The 26338-nt window shown below is 36.1% G+C and overlaps 1 protein-coding gene across 1 annotated transcript in view; it reads right to left on the bottom strand.

Annotated features, from left to right (window-relative positions):
• Window positions 1-4287: 4287 nt before the first annotated feature.
• LOC134471104 (vomeronasal type-2 receptor 116-like) overlaps window positions 4288-26338 on the bottom strand; it is a 36466-nt gene continuing 14415 nt past the window's right edge. Inside the window, exons 3-7 of the mRNA XM_063229070.1 lie at window positions 17802-18090; window positions 16622-17419; window positions 15774-16001; window positions 15248-15371; window positions 4288-5210 (exon numbers count right to left, since the gene is read on the bottom strand). Coding sequence (XP_063085140.1) covers window positions 4288-5210; window positions 15248-15371; window positions 15774-16001; window positions 16622-17419; window positions 17802-18090 — 2362 coding nt within the window. The remainder of the gene's footprint in view (window positions 5211-15247; window positions 15372-15773; window positions 16002-16621; window positions 17420-17801; window positions 18091-26338) is intronic.

The raw sequence follows: 26338 nt of genomic DNA, 5'->3' as shown, positions 1-26338 counted from the left end.
AGTGATTTTTGCCTCAAGTCTGCCATTCTATTTTTCTGCTGTTGGTTATCTACTTTTCCCCTTCATTCCACATTCTGCCCCGTTCAGTGAGCCCCCAGTGCTGCTGTTTGTGAAGAGATGGTCTTTTCTCTCTTTCGCTATCAGTATTTTTGTAGGGTTGTTTTGGTGGTCATGAACTCCCCCAGTTCCTCTTTGACATGGAAGCATCTTGTTTCCCCATTAATTTTAAGAGATAGTTTTTCAGGGTACATCAATTTGGGTTGCAGGTTATTTTCTTTCAAGACTTGGAATACTTCATTCCAAGCTCTTTTTGATTTGATGGTTTGTATCAAGAAGTCTTAAGGTTCTGTTGTATTTTCCTGTATAGGTGATCTGTTTCTTTTCTCTGGCAGCTTTTAATAATCTGTTTTTGTGTGGAATTTCTGGGATCTTCATTGTTATATGTTTGGATATTGATCGATTTGGCTTACAGCTGGCTAGAGTTCTGGATGTCTCATTTATCTGAATATTATTTCTTTTTCCTATACTTGGGAAATTGTCTTTAATTATTTCTGTAAATGACCTTTGTATTTCATTTGTATTTATCCCTGTTATTTCACACACATTTTGTACTTTTAAGTTATAGTTTCTCTTGTTATCTTCTAGCCTTTGTATTGTTACTTCCTGGTTCCTTGTTAATTTTTAAGAGACCTTTCATTTTATGATCGCAAGCTGCAAATCTGTCTTCAAGGCTTGATAATCTATCTTTAGTTTCTTTCAAGCTGTTTTGCCAGTTTTCAATGGAGCTTTTAATTTCCTGGTAATCTCTTTGAATCTGTTTCATGTATTCTAAATTTTTTTTATATTCTTCACTGAAGGTTTCCCCCATTTTCTTTGTTCCCCTATTCTTTCATCTGTGCCTTCTTTTGAGGTGTTTAGCAATTCTTTTACTATTTTTCTGATTTCTGCTTGCATCCAGGATAGTATTTCTATTCTAAGTTCTTTTATAGCCTCATGAAGTTGTTTCTTTATTTCAGTTGTTCTTACTTCAAAAACTTCAGGTGTGTGACTCCTGATCTCTTCCATGTTTACATCTCCTGAACCAGTACTGCTTGGGTTGGAAGCCAGAGACTGCCTAATGCTTCTTCCTCTTGTCATGTTTCTTATTTCTTTTGAATAAGTTGGTAATGGGGACCCTGGCACTCCCTGTATTGGTTATAATTACTTTGAAGCATACTGGCTAGGGATTTCTGCTGTTTACAGCTTTTTCCAGCCTGCTGGTGGCTACTGGAGTGCAAGTAGGGGCAGGGAAGATTAGTGCCTCCCTTCAGAACTGGTTAAATTCAAGGAATCTTCACCATGTTAGTATGCACCAGTCAGGTAGAGTTGGTTGTGGATAGCTTTAGGTAAACCTCGGCAGTGACTGTTGGACCACACGCAGGGTCACAAATTTGTCACAGCACTTTCCACTAGTTAGCTCTGAGCTAGGAGGGGCTGAATGAAGCTGGTTGCAGTCCTGGCCTTGAGCTTATACTGCCTGACTCCAAAATGGCCCCAGGCCAGTCACCCACTCATGCAGGAGGACAGATTCCCCAAACTTACTGCCAGCCAATGCAGTTCACCTGTCTGCTGCTCCCCACTGCTGCACCCATGAGAAGACTTCAGGTTTGCCAGCCACCAGCTTGACTGTGCCTGTGTGGCTCCAGGTTCCAACCACACTTCTTGCAGAGCCTTCTGGCTCTGGTTGAAAGTGTTGCTAACTCCTGCCTTCTTCTGTTTAAGTTTCTTTTTTTTATTCTCTTTTTGGGCTTCAACTCTCTCTTTAGTTTCTTCCTGTGTCAACGGGACTCAATTCCTTCCTTCTTGTCTTCTCCAGAATGCTATAATCTGTATCAGGACTGTTTCTCCCAGACAGGCTGTTACTGCTCTGCCATCTTCTCAGAATCTAGAAATTTGAAGTCCACAGGTAGGAAAATTGTACAAGATAGCCTCATGAGTATTGCAAAAGTTATTGTGGAAAAAAACCTATACACACAATGATCAAATCATGCTGTTATCACCATATAAATAGCATGGAACTACTGGAAAACAAATAATAGAAATATATTAAGGGAGTCAGGCACAGTGATCTAAACATAAAGTTTAGAGTATTGTGGCTGGGGATTTAGCTCTTGGTGTAACAGTCTGCCAGGAAAGCGCACATCTTGAATTCGGTCCCTGATAGTGGAAAAAAAGAAAAAAAATGTTTAGAGTGTTGAAATTAGTAAACTTACATGAACAATCAAGAGTAACCAAATTAGAAGTCAATAATGTAATAAATTTGTGTAAAAGTAACATTGACTACAACAAATTGAAAACAAATTCAGATAACAGTGAGTTTGAAAAGGTGAATATTACTGGGCGCTCTGGAGTTTGGTGCGTATATATTTAAGATAGTTATCTCTTCCTCTTGGAGTTTTCCCCTTACGAGTATGTAGTGACCTTCTTTGTCCTTTATGGTCATTGTTGGTTTAAAGTTCACGTTGTCTGCAAACAGAATGGCTACTCCTGCCTTTTTTTGGATTCCTGCTGCATGAAGAATTGTTTTCCATCCTTTGACTTTCAGTCTGTGAGTATCCTTCTGGGTTAGATGGGTTTCCTGTAAACAGCATATGGTTGGATTTTGTTTCTTGATCCATTCTGCTAGTCTGTTTCTTTTGATTGGTGCATTGAGACCATTTACATTAATGGTTATTACTGTTAAATGTTGTTTAATTGTAGGATTCTTATCTCTCTGCTGTTGCATCTTTATCTTTCTGTTCTGTTTAATTATTTGCTTTGCTTAGTGGTTTTTTCCTTTGTGTATCTAAACTGTCTTTCAATATTTTTTGCAGGGTTGGTTTGGTGTTCATGAAGTTCTTCAGCTGTTCTTTGTCATGGAAGTATCGTATTTCAGGAGTATTATTCAGCTATAAAGAAGGATCGCATTGAGATATTTATCAATAAATGGGCGCAGCTTGAGACCATACTCATAAGTGAAATAAATCAATCTCGCATGTATGAATACCGAATAGTTTCCCTAATGTAAGTAATGATTCAAATATATAAAAATATGTGATAATCATGATTCCCCATTATGTGGCCTTGAAGCCTTATAAAATTTTCACTTATTAATTAGAAAGGCTTTACTCTGGGCTTTTTGATATGGAAATATTTGAAGCTATAGTATATGAAGTTTTATCCAAATATTTTAAGGAAAAAGACAGACACTATGGTAACTACTATTCTTTAAAAAAAAATTATTTAGCTATTTCTTATGTTTATTTTAATTAAGGGAAAAACTTAAAAAATTAGGATATATAGTAGTAACTCTTTTTGATCTCCTATTAACTTGTTTTGAAGTCCTGTAATACTCCCAAGATCTTGTTTTGACTGATTAGACTCTGTTCCATTCTGTGCGATAGTAGCAAGTTTGAAGGTATAGGCAACTAATTTGAAGGCAATAAGATTCACAAAGATGCCCATTCTGGTTTGACTATTGTCTCCTTTGGAAGTCCTGTAATGTTCACAATGCCTAAGTTTTATTGGTCTTGTTCTCCACTGTTTTGTCCGGCTTTATAATATCTAATGAGATGGACAATTCCTTTTAAGGAAACAAGAGACAATGTTGATAACCATTGTTGATGACCTTGTACTCTGTTCTACATCATGTGCTATGTCTATCCTTGGTTTGGACTTACAGCTTTGTTTTGCCATATTTGACTTTATTCTCTCCCCCCCAAGAGAGTAATGAGAACTGAGGAGTAATAAAATCCAAAATGTATAAATTTTGTTATAAAAAAGAGAGGGAGGGGAAAAAAAAAGAGCTCTAACGGATATAACAACAAGTGTGTTTAGGGATGTTAAATAGCTGACTATATTAATGTTTTTGGATCATTGAACACAGCTGTTTGCAGTCTCTCCGTTTGAATGTCTACTTTGTATTCTTTGATACTGTGATTTGAGCAACTATTTCCAAGATGATATTATGTAATCTATTAACAGGTGATTTCTTACTGTTATGTTTTTTTTTGTAGTTATGTATTATGTGTAACCTTACACTGCTTTGTTTTGTTTTGTGTTTTTCTCTTTTTCCTCTTAAATAAAAAAAAAAAAAAAAAAGAAAAGGTGAATATTAAAAGTGTTAGTGACGATAAAATTATTGGGGGAAGAAGTAGCTGTTTTTCATTTATTCCACAAAATTCATAGTATAGTCCAATGTTTGACTGCACAAATGACGCTAAATTGCCTTAGAATATTTCTGTAATTTAGTGAATGAATATTTTTAACTTAAAAAGACACTTTTTCCTCAGGATACTTATTTACTCTAAATCCATGCAAAGAATTTCTCTCTGGTCTGAACAAAATAATGAAGCACTTTGGAGCAAAGATGCAGACCAGCAACCCTGCACCGGAGGCCAGCATGGAGAAGACCTCCATGGCCACCATCACCTTCCCCTTGCTGCTGTGGTACACAGGGAGGAAGGTGACCCACACACTGCAGAACACCAGCATACTGAACGTCAGGAACTTGGCCTCATTGAAGGTGTCAGGCAGGTTCCTGGCCAGGAAAGCCACAGTGAAGCTGAGCAGGGCCAGGGAACCCAGGTATCCCAGGACACAGTAGAAGGCAGTGAGGGAGCCCTTGTTGCACATGATGATGATGTGGCCATGTTCAGAGTGTGCATCTGTGTTAATGTAGGGTGGATTTGTCCCCATCCAAACTCCACAGAGAGAGAGCTGGATCAGGGAGCAGATGGGAATGATGGAGTTTGGTGCCCCTGATACCAGCAGTTGCCTCATACTTCTTTGTGGAGCAATGACCTTAAAGGCCAACACCACAGTAATAGTTTTGGCCAAGACAGTGGACACAGCCACAGTGAAGACAACTGCGAATGTGGTGTGCTGGAGGATGCAGGTGGCTGTGTTGGGATGGCCAATGAAGAGCAAGGTGCAGAGGAAGCAGAAGGTGAGGGAGATGAGCAGGGTGTAGCTGAGAGCCCGATTGTTGGCCTTGACAATAGGAGTGTCTCGGTGTTTCACAAAGAGCCCCAAAACAGCAGAAGTGATGATAGTGAAACTCAGAGCAATTCCAGCCAGTGTCTTCCCCAAAGGGTCTTCATAAGACAGGAATATTACAGACTTTTGGAGGCAGCGAGTTCTCTGAATGTTGGCATATTCTTGGTCTGGACACATCACACACTGTTCTATGTCTAGTGAGAAAATGAAATCATCATTATTCTAAATTCTGCATTTATTTCCTGTTCACAGCCCTTATTCCCAGATGCTCATTTTTAGCTGAGCTAAATTCCTCATTTTTCTCTAAACAGATGTAAAATAACACTATGTAACAAATAATGCCTCATGAATACTACTCATTCTCCTTACGCTCCTGTGCATGATAATTTATTGTGCTTCTTAATCTAATATTCATAAGGATTTTCTCCTTTCACAAAGCAGAGATAGACCGGTGTAAATGAAACTGCTGTTACTATTGTCCTGAATATACTGAGCAATCAATCACTTGCAAAGCAATATAATTTGAGATGCTTGATAAAAACAGATATTATCAGTAGCACTTCATATGAAGTAATAATAAAAAATACTCTAGAAAATGCTGTTATTTCCATCAGAATGTGTAGACATCATCTATTGCAGTTAGATAAAATTAATCCATTGGAAAGAACTGAAACTCTTCATCACTGAGCCTTTCTATTTTGAACATGCTTTATTGAGTGACTCATTCCAGTTTTAAATTATTTTCTATAATTTATTGGAAGCATAATTATAAACATGTAACCTGTTTATCATTATATATCTAATATGTTGAGATGCAATAAATATTAACTCTAAAAATTAATCTATGAAAAAATTAATTATGAAAATTTCATGAATGTGATGTACAAATATTTTCATTTTTACCATTAATCTTTTTGCAGTCAACAGCAAACAAAGTTATAAGCATCCTAGGGTTTATTTCTTGCACACAAGTATCCTTAGAAAGCTATGTTCGATCCGCCTCCCGTTCTTGCTGAGCTCGGAGAACTGTGGAGTTTTAAGCAAGCAGGCGGGTGCACACTGTCCCCAGATCCTAGCCCATTTGGGACCCTCGCACAGCCTGGGTGCAGTGGAATGGCTGGGTAGGGCTGGGGCACCTGCATCTACCTCCCTGTGTGTCTGGAGGACTGTGGTTTTCCTAAGCAAGCAGGCGAGCATCATCAGTTCCAGAGGCCTTGCAGCCTGCAGTAAGTGTCCAGCACACTCTCCCCCAAGCCCAGCCTGTTTGGGATCCCTGAGCCTTTGGGGTGCAGTGAAGTAGATAGGCAGGTCAGAGGCACCTACATCTGCCTCCCATTTCAGGCTGTGCTCAGAGAACTGTGGAGTTCCAAGCAAGCAGGCTGGCGCACACTGTCCCTGGAGCCCAGCCTATCTGGGACTGTCGAGTTCTAAGCAGGCAGATGAGTGCTACGGGCTTCAAAGGCCTAGCAGCCTGGGGGAATTAGGTGCCAGAGTCCCAGGAGCTGCGAAGATAGAAGTGGATTTCCAACAGGCCCCGAGGAAGCTTTCAAATAACACTTGAAACACAGAAATATAGGAAAATGACAAAACGAAAGAACAAATTACAACCTCAAACCTCCATCCCATCCCAGGAAACCTTAGGGGGAATGTATGTAGAAGAAAATATATACCATACACTCAAATATCAGACATAATACCTACTGAAATAAACAAGCAACTCCGGGAAGCTTTAAAGGAACTCAAACTTGAAATAATCTCCCAGGTAAAAGAAGAAATGATAAAAGAAATGAAAGAGATGCTGAATATATCTAAAGAAAACACAGTCAAAAAATTGGAGGAACTAAACAAAAATATAGAATCCCTCGACGAGCAATATAAGAAACAAACAGAATATATAAAGGAGATGCACAGAGATATACAGGAAATCAAACAAACTGAAAGCTGTAAAAAGTGGCCTCAATGAAAGTGAAGATACAATTTCAGACCTTGAAGACAGGATTGCAGCTAGTGAACAGGAAAGGAAAGATATTTTAAAAATACCAAGGAATCAGGAAATAAGAATTCAACAACTGCAAGATGATGCAAAGCAAAGCAACATAAGATTGATAGGGATTAATGAAAAAGAAGGGGACAACATAAAGGATGTCAAGAAGATATTTAGAGAAGTAATAGCTGAAAATTTCCCAAGCATGAGATCAGAAACTGACACCACGTTCTGAGAAGCCTATAGAAATCCAAATAGTCATAACCAAGATAAAACTATACCCAGACATATAATAATCACCATCTGAGAAATCCAACATAAGAATAGATTATTAAAAGCAGTCAGAGAGAAAAGACAGATCACCTATAAAGGAAAACCTATCAGAATCACAGAAGACTGCTCAGCACAAACAATAAAGTCAAGAAGAGCATGGAGTGAAGTATTCCAGATACTAAAGCAAAATGATTTCCAACCTAGACTGATGTATCCTGCAAAACTATCATTCAAAAAGTTGGTGAAATAAGATATTTCATGACAAGAACAGCTGAAGAACTTCATGAACACCAAGGCAACCCTGCAAAAAATATTGAGAGACAGTTTAGATACACAAAGGAAAAAACCACTAATGAAAGCAGATAATTAAATAGAAGAGAAAGATGCAACAGCAGAAAGATAACTTGTCAACAATAAACCAGCATATAACAGTCATAACCATTAATGTAAATGGTCTCAATGCACCAATCAAAAGAAACATACTGGCACAATGGATAAAGAAACAAAATCCAACCATATGCTGTTTACAGGAAACCCATCTAACTCAGAAGTATACTCACAGACTGAAAGTCAAAGGATGGAAAACAATACTTCATGTAACAGGAATCCACAAAAAAGCAGCAGGAGTAGCCGTTTTGTTTGCAGACAGCATGCATTTTAAACCAACAATGATCAAAAAGGGCAAAGAAGGTCACTACATACTCATTAGGGGAAAACTCCAAGAGGAAGAGATAACTATCTTAAATATATATGCACCAAATTCCAGTACACTCAGTTATATCAAACAACTATTAACAGAAATGAAAAATCAAATTATCAGTAACACAATTGTAACAGGAGACCTTAACAAACCATTGACAACAAGGGACAGATCAACCAGACAGAAAATGAGCAAAGAAATAATAGAATTGAATCACACCTGTGAACAAATGAACTTCATAGACATATACAGAATGTTCCACCCAACAACATCAGAATACACATTCTTCTCAGCAGTACATGGGTCATTCTCTAAAACAGACAATATATTAGCTTACAGAACATATTTTAAAAAATACAAAAGTGTTGAAATCATCCCTTGCATGTTATAGCGATTTGAAATTAGAAATTAATGATAAAAGATACCGCAAAAATCCCACAAACAAATGGAAACTGAATAACACACTATTGAGTAATCAGTGGGTCACAGAGGAAATTAAAGAAGAAATCAAACACTACCTACAAGAAAATGAAAAAACAGATACAACTTACCAGAGTCTGTGGGATGCAATGAAAGCTGTCCTCAGAGGAAAATTTATTGCACTGAGTTCACACGTCAGAAAAAGGGAACGAATACAAATAAATAACCTGATGCTACACCTCAAACAGCTAGAAAACAAAGAGCAAGTCAAGTCCACAGCCAAAAGAAGAGAGGAAATTATAAATATCAGAGCAGAAATCAACACAATAGAGACTAAGAAAACAATCCAAAGAATCAATGAATCAAAGAGTTGGTTCTTTGAAAGAATAAATAAAATCGATAAGCCACCAGTCAACCTTTTTTTAAAAAGGGAAGAAAAAGCTCAAATTCATGCAACAAGAAATGAAAAAGGTGAAATCACTACAGACTCAACAGAAATACAGAAGACCCTGAACAACTATTTGGAAAACCTCTACTCTCGAAGGTTTAATAACACAGAAGAAATAGACAGATTCTTAGAAACATATGAAGTACCAAAGCTAGACTAAGGGGATGTAAAACTGCTGAATAACCCAATCTCTATTAACAAAATTGAAAATGTAATTAAGTCCTTACCTACAAAGAAGAGCACAGGCCCAGATGGATTCACTGCAGAATTCTGCAATAAATACAAAGAAGACCTAATGCCGACACTCCTCAAACTATTCAATGAAAGTGAAAGGAAGCAATCCTTCCTAAGTCATTCCTGGAAGAAAATATTACTCTAGTACCAAAACCTGACAAAGGCCCAACTAAAAAAGAGAACTATAGATCAATCTCCCTAATGAACACAGGTACAAAAATCCTCAATAAAAATATTGGCAAATAGGATGCAGCAAATCATCAAGAAGATTATGCACCATGACCAAGTAGGATTCACCCTAGGCATGCAAGGATGGTTCAACATACGTAAATCAATAAATGTAATCCACCATATCAATAAAGCCAAAAAGAATCACATGATCATTTCTATAGATGCATAAAAAGCTTTTGACAAGGTCCAACATTCATTCATGATAAGAACTTTACAGAAAATTGGAATAGATGGTCTTTACCTCAATATAATAAAGGCCATCTATCATCTATCAAAAGCCAGTATCATACTAAATGGCCAAATATTGAAAGCCTTTAGTTTAAAATCAGGCACAAGACAAGGATATTCTTTATCACCACTCCTATTTAATATAGTACTGGATGTTCTAGCCAGAACAATTAGACAAGAGAGAGAAATAAAATGGGTAAAGATAGGAAAAGAAGAAATTAAATTATCATTGTTTGCAGATGACATGATACTCTACATAGAAGACCCCCTAAACTCCATTGAATGACTCTTAGATATAATAAATAAATTCAGTAATGTAGCTGGATACAAAATCAGTACTCAGAAATCAATAGCATTCCTATACACTAACAACAAATCACAGAGAGGGATATAGAAACCACACTCTTCAGACTAGCAAGCAAAAAAATGAAATATCTAGGAATTACTCTTATGAAAGAAGTGAAAGACCTATATAGGGAAAATTATATTACACTGAAAAAAGAAATTGAAGATGATCTCAGAAAATGTAAAGATATTACTTGCTCATGCATAGGAAGAACAAACATTGTGAAATTGACCATTCTCTGAAAACTGTTATACAGATTCAATGTAATCCCAATAAAAATACTATCAACATACCTTATAAATCTAGAGAAATCACTCCTAAAATTCATCTGGAACCAGATGAGACCTAGAATAGCAAAGGAAGTTCTAAGCAGCAAAGGCAAGGCAGGAGGCATCACAATCCCTGACTTGAAGTTATTGTACCAAGCAACAGTAGTAAAATCAACATGGTACTGGAATCAAAACGGAGCCAAGGATCAATGGAATAGTTTAGAAGATACAAGCACAACTACAAACACACTCAACCACCTTAACTTTGTTAAAGGAGCCAAGCATGTTCAATGGAAGAATGATAGTCTCTTTAATAAATGGTGTTGGGAAAACTGGCTCTCCATTTGCCAAAAACTAAAGCTAGACCCATGCCTATCACCATGTAGTAAATTAACATCTAAATGGATCAAAGATCTGAATATTAAAACAGAAACACTAAATCTATTGGAAGACAAATTGCATAGAAACCTTGAAGACATAGGGATAGGTAGAGAATTCATGAACAGGACTCAAACTGCATGGGAAATACTTCCCAGAATCAATAACTGGGACCACCTCTTATTAAAAGTTTCTGCATGTCAAATAACCCTCCAGCATAGTGAAAAAAATACCCACAAACTGGGACAAGATCTTGGTGAACTCCCCTTCAGACAAGGGACATTTTTCTAAAAGATATAAAGAATAAAAAAAAACTCAGACCCCCAGAATTCCAAGATTCAATCCAAAAATGGGCATCTGCGATCAATGCACACTTCTCAGATGAAGAAATACAAATGGCAAATAAATACAGGAAAAAATGTTCATCATCATTGGTCATTAGAGAAATGCAAATTAAAATCACACTGAGATTCCATCTCACTCCTGAAAGAATGGCCAGGATCAAGAAAACCACCAACAACCAATGCTGGAGAGGCTATGGGGAAAAAGGAACTCTCCTACACTGTTGGTGGGAATGTAGACTGGTACAATCTTTGCGGAGGTCAGTCTGGAGATTTCTCAAAAATCTGGGATTGAAAGTCCCATTTCTTCCAGCTATTCCACTTTTAGGCATATTCCTAGCAGAACTGAAAGCATCATACCACAGTGAAATATGCGTACCTATGTTTATAGCAGCACAATTTGTAATCGCCAGATCTTGGAAACAACCCAAGTGTCCACCAACTGAGGAATGGATATAAAAATTGTGGTATTTTTATACAATGGAATACTACTCAGCTATAAAGAAGGATCACATTGAGATACTTATCAACAAATGGGTGCAGCTTGAAAGCATTCTCATAAGTGAAATACATCAAACTTGCATGTGTGAATACCGAATAGTTTCCCTAGTTTAAGAAATTATTCAAATATATAAAAGTATGTGGTAATCATGATCCCCTATTATGTGGCCTTGAAGCCTTATGAAGTTTTTACTTATTAATTGGAATGGCTTTATTTTGGGCTGCTTGATATTATTGCCTGTGATGAAATGAACAGCTATTTTGCAGAAAACAAGACATCATAATAGCTAGTGCTGATTTAATATCATCTTGTTTTGAAGCCCCACCAAACTATGTCTTTTCTGTCTCCATTGGTTTTTTTCATGTTCTATCTTGCTGGATTTTATTATATGTGATAGTATAAAAAAATTGATATAGGCAAATAGATAATATAGAAACCATTGTTTGTTTTCTGTTAGGTGTTTCTAAATATCCTACAATGCTTTCATCCACTTGAATGGTTTTACACTGTCTTGATATGTTTGATGCAATAGTATACAAAGTTATATTCAAATATTTCAAGGAAAAAGACACTATGGTAACTACTATTAAGTCGGGTTATTTGGTGGTGAAGCACTAGGTTGCTGAAACTATCATGCTTTGATCTGTATTGTTATGATGTTATGTCCTCTTTTATCTCAATATCTCTCTTATCCATTAAAAAATTAGTTAAAAAAAGAAAGCTATATTCTTATAATGAACATTGTTGAGCGTATTTCATGAGTAATTATTTTTCTGGTCATAAATCATTAGCTGTCTATGATCAAAGAGGCCATATGGAAAACTTGTGTCCATTCTTGCTTCATATTTGAGCCACAAAATATGGTGTTAACTTTGGATACTGTAAATACTTATGGAAGCAAAAATGTTTTCACCTTTTAATTTAGTAAAAATAATTATTTTTAATATTTGTAAATTATGAAAAGATATTCATGTGTATTATGTTTTTATCACTTCATTAGTCTTGTTATTATTTAGCTTCCTAACAATGTAAATCATGTTTCTGAGTAGAAATTTCTTCAGGACAGGTATTTTGTTTTCAGGGCCATTTTTGTCAGGCAATAAAAACTTTCAGCCTTCTATGTATAATGAATTATAATATACATTTCCTTTCCATTAAAGAAATTTGTGTAATCAGCATTACTGTGCCCTTGAGTGCTTATTAAATGCATGAATGAAACTTACCATGATCACTTTGGGAGATTATGAAACTATAAGCTCAATTTTGTTACTAGACCTAACACTGAGTGTAGTGTTCATTTTAGGACAGCTTTGTTATTTTCCTGTGAATTTGAAGGTTGCAAGTAAATTTTCAGATGTTGACATGAAATTCTTCATGTAGTATTGCCACATGAATTTTTTCCCTTGTATTTGTACAAGGGATCAATTGCTCTGTAGTTATGCTTTACTATTGTAATTTTTTGCCTTTTCTTGATCAAACATCTCAAAGCTTATTAATAGTTTTTATCAGAATTCAATTTATCTGTGTTATATGTTTAATGTAGGTATTCATTCTATTAAAATTATTTTGTCATTGTATTTCCTTCTTTGTATTTATTTGACTCTTAGCTTGTGTTTCATAATACTTTCAAAATCAGAATTTCAGCTTTTCTTTATTCAAATATGTATAAATAGCGCATAAGTATATATCAGTTATATTTTGTTTCTAAACACAGATTTAGCTTCAATTCACAAGGTTTGCCAAGTAATATTTTCAATAGAAGATATTAAGCATTTCTGTTTTAATACCTTCTATAAAGCAAATGTTGCTAAAATATGTATTTATTCAACCAGAAGCATTGAGTCTCTGAGTTTTTTGATGCATTTTTCTGTGTGTGCACATGAGCACATATGTGCCATATATCCCAGTCTGAATAGATGTACACAAACTAACTAGATGATATCCTAGGTAATCAATTTTATTGCATTTAAAGTCTAATACAAAATTAATCCAAGTACATTATGAGTTGAAGTATATAACAGCAACAGAAATAATTTTTAAAAATGCAGTAGATAGGTATTTTCGCCATTTGAGGATTTATTACTACAAATTTAATTATTTTCAAAGTGATAATTGTGGTACTCAAAAATCTTCAATATTGGTTTGCTTCATCTTTCCTCACAATGCTGCAATACTGACCCCATATGCACTACTTTTTAAAAAATTAAATTGAATCTCATTGATGCACTCCACCTAATGAGATAAGAGATCAAGGGCGGGACCTGCCAGCTGAAGAGACTTTTGAACCACAGGTGCATGCAGCAGCTCCTAGGCTGATAGGAGAGCAAGCTGAGCCTGGCACCTGGTGCAAATCTCATAACAAACTCCAGTGGTGTCACTTTACCAACTATTGAGGAAGCACAGAAAAAAATGCAGCAACTGAATTTGTGATGCTACTCTCACGTCTGTGGAGGTGTTCACTCTTCAGACAGGACACATCTTGTCTTTCTTCTATCAAAAGACCTTTATCTCTTTGAGCACCTCTTTTATGTTTCTTTTGTTTTTCTTATTATTTCTGCCCCAAAGAAACAGAAACCTTTCACACTCACCGGTGGTTGGGAAAAAAATTCATTGAATAGGACAATAAGAACCAGAAAAACTGGTTCTCTCTCCTGATAACACCACCATACAAATTGGAAATTTTCCATCTTTGCCACTTCATTTAATCAACAAGTTTGATCTCACCATTCATTCGTCTGATACAGTGTTGGTGCTCAAGCCACTGGGAAAAGTTTTATGATCCCCTATTCAGAGCTACAGATATGATTATGAACTGAATTATATTAATTGTGTTCATACAATTCTTGTAAATCTGTGAAACCAACAAAACTTATGGTATTATAAAACTGGTATTTGAAAACTATGTCTAATGCTATCATTTAAAAATCATTACAGAGAATAATTCTCATGTTTTCTATCAAAACACTCCCCCTTAATTAACACACACTTATTCCTCAGTTTTAATCACTCTTTCAGTCTAATCTGAAAGATGCCTTTTGTGAGTCCTTTTATGAGCTCTGATCAAATATTCAGTGAGCCCTGTTGCCCTGTTTTTCCATATAAAAGAGATGTTTAAAAATATGGTGGGTCCTCAAACACCTCATTTGCTAGATCGACTCCAGTGCCACTTCTGTCTCTTTCTCAAAGTCGAATGACTACGTTTCCCCCAAAATAAAACATATTCAGGACATTGCCATGGTGAGGGCCAGTGTCCTGCAGTAGATGATGCATTTTTGGTCCCTGCTCAGTGGCTATTTCACAAATGTAATCAAAGTGAGGGGACACTGATTGGGGCTGTAACCTTCAGTCTCTAGAAGGTCTTATGTTCAGGGAAACATGGGATTTGGAAAATTAATCATTTGAAATCACTGCAGAACACCAAGGAAGACACAATAGCCCAAGTAAAGGAGGATTTCTGGTACTGCTTGTACGGGGGCCAAGAACGATGGAATAAGCACATGGACAAGAAGAAGAGTGTTATGAAGGCATTCGTGCAGTGTGAGTCCTAGAGTCATAAATATTTAAAAACATAAACACTATGGATTTACACTATTACAGTCTCAAATGTTGTCTCCCCAATATTCTGGAACTTCCAAGAGATTATGGCTAAAACCCTACAACCTGAGTTGATACTGTACCGTGAGTTGCTGCGATCCAAAGACATGCCTATCTATATCCGCAATACATGCTTTGCAACAAAACGGGTGTTGGATTTAAATTGATAAATTAAGCAAGAAAGAATGTTGCCTTTCTTTTTTATTTTAGAGTTTTTTGGACATTTCTTGGTTGGTGGGAGAAAAATGAATGGTGGAGAATAGTTCATTTTTTAAATTCTTACCTGTACCATTGGCAATCTCATTCTCTAGGCAAGGAGTGCAAACAAAACAACACACAGGCTTTCCCTCCTGCAAGGATTTCCTGAATCCAGGGTGACAGGTCTCACTGCATGAAGAATGGGGAAGCTGGAGAAATTCAGATTTGTGTTGATAACATCCAAGTATTTAACTGAATCCTCAATAACCACAGCAATGAACTTAAAGTGTATGAATACATTAATTTGAATATTTGTTTGATGAGTTTCTTTAATGTTCAAAACATGGATATTCATTTAAAAATAGTTAAGCTATTGGGTTTTATGTCATTAATCCAAAAGTGGACAAGGGCCATGGATATTGCTCAGCAGCACAGATCCTGCCTGACCAGTGTAAGGCCGTGAGTATGAACTCTGGCACAAAAAGGAGAAAACCACAAATTCTGAACATTAAATATGAATGGTAACATTTCACATGTGTCCATCATTGACAAACAAAAATGAACTATATTGTACTTATTTTATTACCGTGAAGGATGTTTAGGTCCCATACCTCTGTAATTTCTGTGGCCCACTCTATCAAATCTTCAGATATAGCCAAATACTGTCCAAATTGTGAATGAGAGAAAAACTCTCCTACTTTGACCCTAAGTCTAAGACCTTCTGGAAAATTCCACAGGTTGACAATGTTGTAGTTTGCATCCACTTTTCTTGTCAAGTCTAAATTTACTTGCTCTCCAGCAGGACTGGTAAATTGGATGCTTTTCATAAAAGGGTGCAGCTGAAAGAGACACATAATGCTATGAAAAAAATGGATTCCAATTTCAAAATGCAAAATGTGAATGTGGGAAAGTCTTTATTCATCACTTCATATTTAGACTTTAAAATAGTCACCAGGTAAACCAGTGTGTGAAATGCAAAAATACCACAATATTCCTAAATGATAGCTTTGAGACATAATATTCTTACCAGGTCCATCTAAATAGATGGTGTACAAAGATATCAAACATTTCCAAGCCCACTTTCTATCCCCACAGCATCTGCCTTCATAATTAAGTTATAAATACTCAAGCATTTGTACAATTAAAATGTGTAAAAATGATAATCTATTTAGTACCACTTCTAACACTATTTTAGTAAAAAAGTTTAAATAGATTGTACTTTTAAAAACTATAATAAAGGTTAAATTTTATTGAAAATGTCATGGAAGAACACTGACATCTTTTTTTAAAAAAGGAGTGCTGTTTATTCATTTGAAGCTCAAAATTTACCTCAACAGTGAAACCAGTGCATAATCTCTTGAATTTTTGAAACAAGATTTTGCCTGCTTGCTTAGCACTTGTAAAACACCTTAAAAATGACTGTGATAATTGGACCTGCTATCCAATAGCAATACATTACCTGCCAAGGGTAAAACATCCCTTCATCTTCCATTGGGGGCATTTGAATTTGTTGAAGAAACATCTCCTGCAGGGCATAGGCCACTGCATACACAGCATTGTATATGTTGTAGCTCCAGTCACTCATGACTGGGTCAAAAATATTCTCAGGAAGCCAAGCCAGAGAGGCATTCGGTGTACAGTTCTTCAGGGAACAGTCGGATTCAGACAATGAGCAATGGAAATTCTGGAACCAAAACAGACTGAGAAAAGTGTCTTCTGGATATTTGGATGGGGTGGCTTTCTGGATAAAGTCCTTAAAACCAGAAATCTTCTCATGGTGATGTGAAAAAATCAGAAGCCCATGGAATGTATCAAGAATGAAGTTTCTCCCAGCCACATCAGCATGCCATTGTGAATTTGTCACCCAGACTTTCCAAGTCACTAAATGCAACTGTATATAGTAGTTTACATGATTTAGACTGTCTGTATCATAATAAATGATAACCACATTTACTGGTGATGCTTCCTGGGCTATGATATTTTTCTCTATATGGAAGAAATAGGATGCATAAGAACTTGAGATCATTTTCACAAATGCTATGCAGACTCTGCTTTTCTCTGCCTCTCCTCTGATATCTGAGACAAATTGCAAGCCTTTATGACCTTCAGCAACGATTATTCCCACCCAGGTCCAGCTGAAATGAAGCATCAAGGAGACCATGCCATGAACCAGAGATGTGTCCTTTGCTGCCACCTGATAGACAGATGTTAAGTGGCCATTGTCACTGAACATAGGATCAAAAGAGCCAAAGGAAAGCTAAAAGCAGAAAGAAAATTGGAAGACATTTGATGAGAGTTGATGTCAACCAGTCTTGGTACTGAAGACTATTAAGTGACTAGAGCGAACTTTATAAGGAAATGTACATTCTTTTCTTCTGTGGTATCCCCTAAGATCCTTATTTTTTAAAACAAGCGAAGTGACCCAGAGATCCAGGAAAGTTCTTTGCTTTCGTCTCTCCGTCCTTACTGCTGGAGACAGTCAGGTGTAGCCTGAAAATCTCAGCATATGATTACTCACTGACACTATGCAATTTGAGTGATTCTCAAGCTCAGTTCCTCCATTCACCTTCCTTAAGAACCTGAGAAACAAGAGAATTATGATATGATTTTATCAATTTCTGTCACACACACACCCTCACCTGTGGAAACTTGTAAAGTTCCAGCAATGGTCCTATTTGAGTAGAAGTTGCCCACGATGTTCCTGTTAGTAAGGCTACAGACTTACTCTCTTTTCCACAGGTATAATTGGGCATTTCATTTTGCCCCGTGTGCAAAATGAAGAAACTCTCCAATAACCTCCAATAAGAGGGAAGTAAATTATGAAACTCATATCCCAGAGATATATTTGGTAAAAGATGAGGATTCCTGTTGATCTCTTCTATGGCAAAAATGAAAGAGAGAGCAGTCTGGTAGTTGAGGGGCATAATCCTGTCGGGAGAAGACAGAAGTAGTTAGGAAAAGACTTAACCTCTGATTGCATTCCAATGCAGTGCAACATCATTTTTGAGTTGAAAGTTTGCTCCTTCCCCCAATTCATATTCTTAGACCCTAAAGCTGAATGTGATGGTCAGAGAAAATTTATTTTAGAGAGATAACTGCTGTTGAAATTAGTTTATGTGCATGAAGTTTTCCTGGCTGAGTTTTTACACCCTTACTGTACACCAGAGAGAAACTATTACCTACTGCTGTCCTTTGAGGATATATTAATACAACTTCAATGCATATGACAGCCATGAGAGACTCCTTAACTGCTTAGGTGAACAACTGCAACACAGAAGTACATTTTCTTTTATATATGGAGTTGATGGTACATTTATACGCATCCATGTGAGATAAAATAGTTTTCTATGTGAAGAAGAACACCCAGAATTTATAACCGATTTCTGGAAGAGTTGGTACGTATAAGGCCTTAATACTGAAGCAAGTAAAAACTTACATTGTGGGAAGCTCTTTCTAGTTACTATATTCATAGAGAATAAATGATTTCTTTATGAAACATAAGTGGGAAAATTTGAAAAGGACACTGCACTTGGGGTGGATTTTGTAAATATTTTGTTGTATGAAGCACTAATAAAATGCCACATAATAATATATCAGCAAGAGCATAATATTACAGAACTGTGATTAAGATGAAGTTGAAATACCACTGAGAAGGCACAGTAGCGCTGGCAAAGTGTCTTAGGCATAGAGAGGTATGATATGCATGAGGAGTTTATGGTTAACAAGAACCTGGTTCTGCCACCACTGAAGTTCAGAACATTCATTTCATCTTCAGAGCTTCTAAAGAGGAAGACTCTTCAAAAGACATAGACGTTTGATGAATGGAGCAGAAAACAGAATGAAGAAGATAAACTGAGAACTAATGACAGAAAAAGAGCTCAACAGAATTGAGGCAGAGAAGATTGGATGATAGGAACAGCAATTTTGGAGAAAATGACATCTTAATAGGTAATACTGATTTAGTATCATCTTGTTTTGAAGTCTCTTCAAGCTTTTGTTCTTCTGTCTCCATTGGTCTAAACAGGTTGTATCTTATTGGATTTTATTATGTATGGTAGTATAAGCAAAAACTTTTAAAGACAAGGAGATTATACAGAAAACATTGTTCATTTTCTGTTAGTTGATTCTAAATACCCTGTAGTGCTGTCATTTTCTTAAATGGTTTTACATTGTTTTGATATATTTGATGCTACAATATACGAAGTTATACTCAAAGATTTCAAGGAAAGAGACAATATGGTAACTACTTTTATGTCAGGATTATCTTGTGGTGAAACACTATTCTGCTTAAAGGGTTATGTTTTGATCTGCGCTGTTTTATTGTTATGCCCTCTTTTATCTCAATCTCCTCCTCATTATTTACTTTTTTATTTTTGTCCTTTTAATTAAGGGAAAAATAAATAAAAAATAGCAGGATATATTATAGTAACCCACTTTGACTTTCCATTATCTTGATTTAAAGCCCTGTATTACTCTCACCATCTTGTTTTTGACTGATGTCCCCCTATTCTGTTTTGCTTGATAGTACCAGGTTTGAAAGTTTAGGCAACAGCTGTGAAGATAGTGAGACTCATTATGACGCCCATTCTCGTTGACTATTATCTACTTTTGAAGACCTATAATGTCTCCAATGTTTTGGTTTTGTAAGTTTTGTTCTTTTACTGTTTTGTTCAATTTTATTATAACTGTTGATATAGGCAATTCTATTAGAGATAGCGGGAGGCATTATGGTAACCATTGTTGATCACCTTGTATTACGCTTTTACATTATCTATTATGTCCACCCTTTTGATTTGATTGACTCTGTTCTGTTATGTCACATTTGGTTCTACTCCCTTCCAAAAAAGTAATAAGAACTGTGGGAGCAACAAAACCCAAAATGTGTAATTGTCATTTACAAAAGAGAGGAAAAGAAAGTGCTCTAAACGATATAACTCCATGTATATTTAAGTGTATAAGATAGATAATGATATCACTGAGGTTTGTTGGATCATTGAACAGAACTGTTTGCAGTCTCACTGTTGGAATGTCCACTTTACAAGCTTTAATTTTGTGACTTGAACAATTATTTCTAAGATGACAATATGTAATCCATTAACTAGTGATTTCCTACTGTTTATTTTTTTCTGTGAATCTGTATAACATGTACCCTTTCTCTGCTTTTTTTTCTCCTTAAATAAAATAAAAAAAAAGACATAGACATTTGTAAGGAGAATGAGACTGACTCCAGCAAAAACACTTAGAAAAACTAAGAAACCTAAAGTGGTATGGTTTTAACTTTATTATCTATTTTCACTTCAAAAATATAAATTTAGGTTTTTTTTTGTACTGAGGATCCAACTTATGCCCTCACACTTGCCAGGTAGGCACTGATGCCACTGAGTAAATCCCTGGCTCATGTAAGTTAATTTTAATGCAAAAAATTCTCTCAGCAGCTGTGTTGATCTCTTGTGCCCCTTATTTTCTGTCTTCTCTTGAGATCTTATCAATCCGTCGCCTATTACCACATGGCCCCTATGTTCTTCACATTTTTCAGTGTCCTCTAAACAGAGTCTCCAGTAAATTACAGTTTTGCCTTTTTATTTCCATTACTGTACAGGTTTTTTGTGTGATTTACATGATCACCTGCTTCTTTACAGACTCCAAGTCATACCAATGTCTTACTTCTGTGAATCATCTAACAGTTGTTTAATTCATTTATAGTTCTTTGCTTTTTTAAAAAAAATCTTTAATTTCATGATTACTAATTTCTAATTTGTATTCTAGATCTGGTATTCTGTGATCACTTTGGTTGATCATGTGTATATTTTCAATAGGATTTTACTCTCCTAGATACCTCTTTCTGTTTCATGGATTCCATTTTTGCCCACACTAGGTACTCATTGTTTGAATCACTTTTCTAAGCTCCTTTAGAGATTTATTTACTTATTTATATGAGAATAACATCAAAAAAACAAAACAGAATAAAGGTAATCTGAACAGAACAATGAAAGTAATACCGGACTGCAAAACAAAATCAAAGATGGGTACCATAATGTCTCTTGTGATCTTCAAAATGCCTGTCCATACCATCAAACATAATAGAATCAAACAAAACAAGAGCAATTGAAACAAAAAATGAAAGCATTACAGGGCTTCAAAACAAGACAATAGCAAATCAGCAATGGCTAGCATAATACATTCCGTTTTCTTCCAAACAGCTGCCCATACCATCAGACAGAGTAAAATCAAAGAGAATAAGACAGAATAAAACCACACTTAACAAAACTATCAAAACAATACAGAAATTCAAAGCAAGATAACAGGAAGTTAACAGTGGTTATTATTTTCCCTTTTTAGATGTTTCCTGCCCATCAATTTCATACTCTCTGCTGTACATTTTGGATCCCACTATTTCAGTTTTTTATGCTGGGACATAATAAAATGTTTACTCATATGAGTTCACCCATAAACATGATCTCAGGTTGCATCCATTTAACTACAATAGCCTTGTGATTATCCTTCTTTATAGCTAAGTAGCTTTCCATTGTATGAAAATATTACGTTATATCTTTTATATCCATTCTGTGTTTTATGGGCAAGCTACCCTTGTTTTTCTGGTTTCCTGTTGCATGGAACACTGTTTTCTCCCCTTCAGTTTTAAGTCTGTGAACTTCTGTTTGAGTTAAATGCATTTCTTGAATGGATCATATTGATGGATCATGTTTCTTGGTCAACTCTTTCTGTATTTCTTTTTATTGGTGAATTGAGGCAGTGTACATTAATGGTCACAACCAGAATGGATTGTCTCAACTCTGCCATCCCATTCTCCTGCTGTTGGACCCCCAGTTTTCCCCTTCATTCAATTACTTGCCCTGTTTGATCATCCCCGTCTGCTCTTCCTGGAATTGTGGTCATTTTTATATCTCTAGAATGTCTTTCAGTGCTCTTTGTAGGGTTGGTTGCATGGTAACAAATTCCTTCAGTTGTTCTTTGCAATGGAAGTATCTTATTTTTCCATCAATTTTGAAAGATAGTTTTGCAGGGCACATCAATCTGAGTTGGAAGATGTTTTTTTTTTTTTTCAGGATTTGAGACACTTCGTTCCAAGCTCTTCTTGACTTAAGGGTTTATGTTGACATGTCTGCCATGATTCTGACTGGTTTTGCTTTATAGGGGAAACATTTCTGTTCTCTTTAATATTCTATTCTATTTTTGTACTGATATTAATATTCTATTCTTTAGTATTCTATTTTTGTACTGAACTTCTGGGACTTTGATTATTATACGTCTGAGTGTAGATTTATTTGCGATGGTGAATTGGAGTGCTACATGCCTCATTGATCTGCCTGTGAGTTCCTTTTCTCATGCTTGGGAAATTCCTTGCAACTACTTGTACGTCATTTGTGTGATTTATATGATTTGTGTTGCCTGCTGCTTTTTTGGGTGAACCTATCACTCTTAGAGTATCTTTCTTTTCATATTCTTGTAGTGAAAGAATTGTTATTTCCTAGTTCCTTGTTATTTTCAAGGTATCTATTCTTTCATGGTCACTAGCTGCAATATTGTCCTCAAGTGTGAATGTTTATCTTGCATCCCTTTCATGCAGTTTTGTCAACTTTCCATAGAGTTTTCATTTTCCTGGATATCTCTTTGACTGTCTTTCACACATTGAAATTTCTTCATATGTTGTCCATTCAAGGTTTCCATTACATTCTTATGCTCTTCTTTTTTATTTATTTCTTCTTTCAGTATGTTCTTTCATTATATTTGTGATTTCTTTTCATGAAATATTTCCAATTTTGTTACTTTTGTAAACTCATGAAATTGTTTCTTTACTGAAGTTGCTATCATCTTGAAGATTTCAGGTATATGAATTCCATTTTTTCCCAAGTCTCTGTCTCCCAGACTGGTTCTTGTGGGATGGAAGTCTGAGATGTTCTTTTGCTCCCTCATCTTTTTTTGCTCATGTCATCCCTGAGTGGACTTCTGGGAGAACATGGCAGATAGATAACAGCAGCTATGGAGGCTCTCTGAAATAGCCAGCTTAGATTCCAGGAATGCAGCGGTGTGGGAAGTCCTAACCATGGGGAGATATATCCTGCTGCCCCAGGAGTGAACTAAGCTGAGAGAAACAAACTGGAAGTGCAATCCCAGTGCAACAACTGGAACAGCTAATGTCTCAGTGCAAAAGCTGGAACCCACACCTCTGGAAACCATGGCTTGAGTTTTCTGTTGCCACTGCTGCATCTGGATCAACACAGCAACGATAGAGACACGAAAGCTCTGAGAGTGGGAATTGGTGAACTGAATTGAGAGCAGTGCTGTTGTGGAGCCCTGCATCGACCTGCAGTGAGTGGGAGGAATGGGGACCCTTCCATAGATTAGGAGGCACCAACAGAGGACATTCTAGGACATGGCAGACTAGCTGGAACAGCATGCTGCAGTGACTTCAGGAACATATTCCCCTCTCAAGTGGGATTGGTGGAGAGTGGTTGACCAGGGTGATGCCAATAAGACCCAGCAGGCTAGCCCAAAAGAGGTCCCTGTGCCAGGCAGTGCACCCTAATGTAGTGAAGCCTTCAGCAGGTTGACTGACCTGGAGGGGCAGGCCAAGCAGAGGCTGCCCAGTCTGTGTCTCCCTAGTACACGGCAGTGGGCAGGAACACCTAGCCAGCACGATTCAAACAAACTGTAATCAACAAAGAAAGAAACGGGGCCTCCTGTATATTCTTGTATAGGAGGAACAAAAAGTATGGAAAGAGGGAGCAACAAGAAAGAGTTGTCAGACCCCAATCCTGAGAACACTGATCCAGGAAAGGTAAATTTAAAGGAGAATGAGGACAGAAAATATGCAATATCAGGCATGGCACCAATAGACATAAAACGATATCTCCAGGACCTCTTGGATGAGTTCAAAAGTGAAGTATTTAACCAAGTAAAGCAAGATATAAGTAGAATAGGTACAGAAATGCTAAGCACCTCCCAAGAAAAATCAGAAGGTGGAATGGAAGAACAGAAAAAAAGGGGAGAATTGTTTGATGGAGAAAATAGAGAAAACATAGAATACATTAAGCAGGTTCAAAGAGATTATCAGGAAACTAAAAACTCTATTGAAAGCTAGCATAACACGTTGAAAGAAACTAAGGGCTGATTATCTGAACTGGAGGACAGATTTGTAATGTGGGAACATGGAAGGAAAACTTCTTAGAAATAACAAGGAAACAAGCTCTAACAATACAAAGGCTAGAAGATGATAAGAGGATCTATAACTTAAGAATTAAGAATGTAAAGGAAGAAGCAAGGATACAAACAAATGAGCTACAAAGGCTATTAACAGAAATATTCAAGGAGAACTTCCCTAATATGGGAAAAGTTAAAGATACTCAGATCTATCAGGCATACAGGACCTCAGCCACCTACAAGCAAAACAGAACTAGTCAGGCATATAATGATCACAATTCCAGAAATCCAATATAAGAACAGAATATTAAAAGCTGTCAGAAACAAGAAACAAGTCACTCACAAAGGGAACACCCATCAGAATTACAGCAGACTTCTCAGCACAAACCATCAAATCATGCAGAGCATGGGGTGAAATAATTCAAGCTTTGAAAGACAAATAACCCCCAGCCAAGATTGATATGTCCTGCACAACTCTCCCTAGAAATTAATGGAGAAACAAGGTGCTTCCAGGATAAAGAGGAACTAGGGGAATTTGCAACCACCAATTCTACTGTACAGAGAATACTGCAGGACATTCTAAATGACAAAAATACCAAGATTCCAGAAACAATGGCAGAGAGACCACAATGAATGGAGCAGAAAGCAAAATGAAGAGGACAAATTGACAACTTTGACAACTTTTTCTTAATGACAGAAAATAACTCAACAGAAATGAGGCAGGGAAGGTTGGATGCTAGGAACAGCTATTTTGGAGAAAACAAGACATCATAATAGCTAGTGCTGATTTAATATCATCTTGTTTTGAATTCCCATCAAGCTTTTGTTCTTCTGTCTCCATCAGTCTTAACATGTTGTGTCTTGTTGGATTTTATTATATGTGATAATATAAACAAAAACTTTTATAGACAAGGAGATAATACAGAGACCATTGTTCACTTTCTGTAAGTCAGGTCTAAATATCCCGTAATACTGTCAATTGCTTGAATGGTTTTACATTGTCTTGATATGTTTGATGCTACAGTATATGAAGTTATACTCAAAGATTTCAAGGAAAGAAACATTATGGTAATTACTTTTATGCCAGGATATCTTGTGGTGAAACACTAATTTGCTTAAATGGTTATGTTCCGATGGGTGCTACTTTGTTGTTATGCCCTCTTTTATATCAATCTCTTTTTTTAATTGTTTATTTTTTATTTTTGTCTTTTTAATTAAGGGAAAATAAAAATAGCAGCATATATTATAGTAACCCACTTTGATTTCCTATTAACTTGATTTGAAACCCTATATTGCTCTCACCATCTTGTTTTGACTGATTTTACTCTATTCTGTTTTGCTCTATAGTACCAAGTTCGAGAGTATAGGCAACAACTGTGAAGACAATAAGATTCACTATGATGCCCATTCTGGTTTGACTATTATCTTCTTTTGAAGTCCTGTAATGTATCCAATGCCTTGGTTTTATTGTTTTTTTTTCTTTACTGTTTTGTTCAATTTTATTGTAACTGACGATATAGGCAATTCTTTTTAAGATAGCAAGATGCATTATGGTAACCATTGTTGATCATCTTGTATTCTGTTTTTATGTTATGTACTATGTCCATCCTTTTGATTTGACTGACTCTGTTTTGTTATGTCACATTTGGTTTTATTCTCTTCAAAAAAAGTAATGAGCTGTGTGAGTAATAATACCCAAAATGTGTAATTGTCATTGTAAAAAAGAGAGGAAAAGAAAGTACTCTAAAGGATATAATGCATCTATATTTAAGCGTATAAGATAGATAATCATATTACTCAGTTTTTGTTGGATCATTGAAAAGAACTGTTTGCAGTCTCATTGTTTGAATATCCACCTTATATGATTTAATTTTGTAACTTGAATAACTATTTCTAAGATGACAATATGTAATCTATTAACTAGTGATTTCCTTTTGTTTATTGTTTTGAAATTCTGTATACCTTGTACCCCTTTTCTGTTCTTTTTCTACTTAAATAAAATTTTTAAAAAAGA

This window comes from Cavia porcellus, unplaced genomic scaffold (assembly GCF_034190915.1).
Source record: "Cavia porcellus strain 051 isolate PalLab524CR breed Dunkin Hartley unplaced genomic scaffold, mCavPor4.1 scaffold_17, whole genome shotgun sequence".
In the NCBI taxonomy this organism is placed as follows: Eukaryota; Metazoa; Chordata; class Mammalia; order Rodentia; family Caviidae; genus Cavia; species Cavia porcellus.
This window is presented reverse-complemented; position numbering and strand designations above follow the sequence as displayed.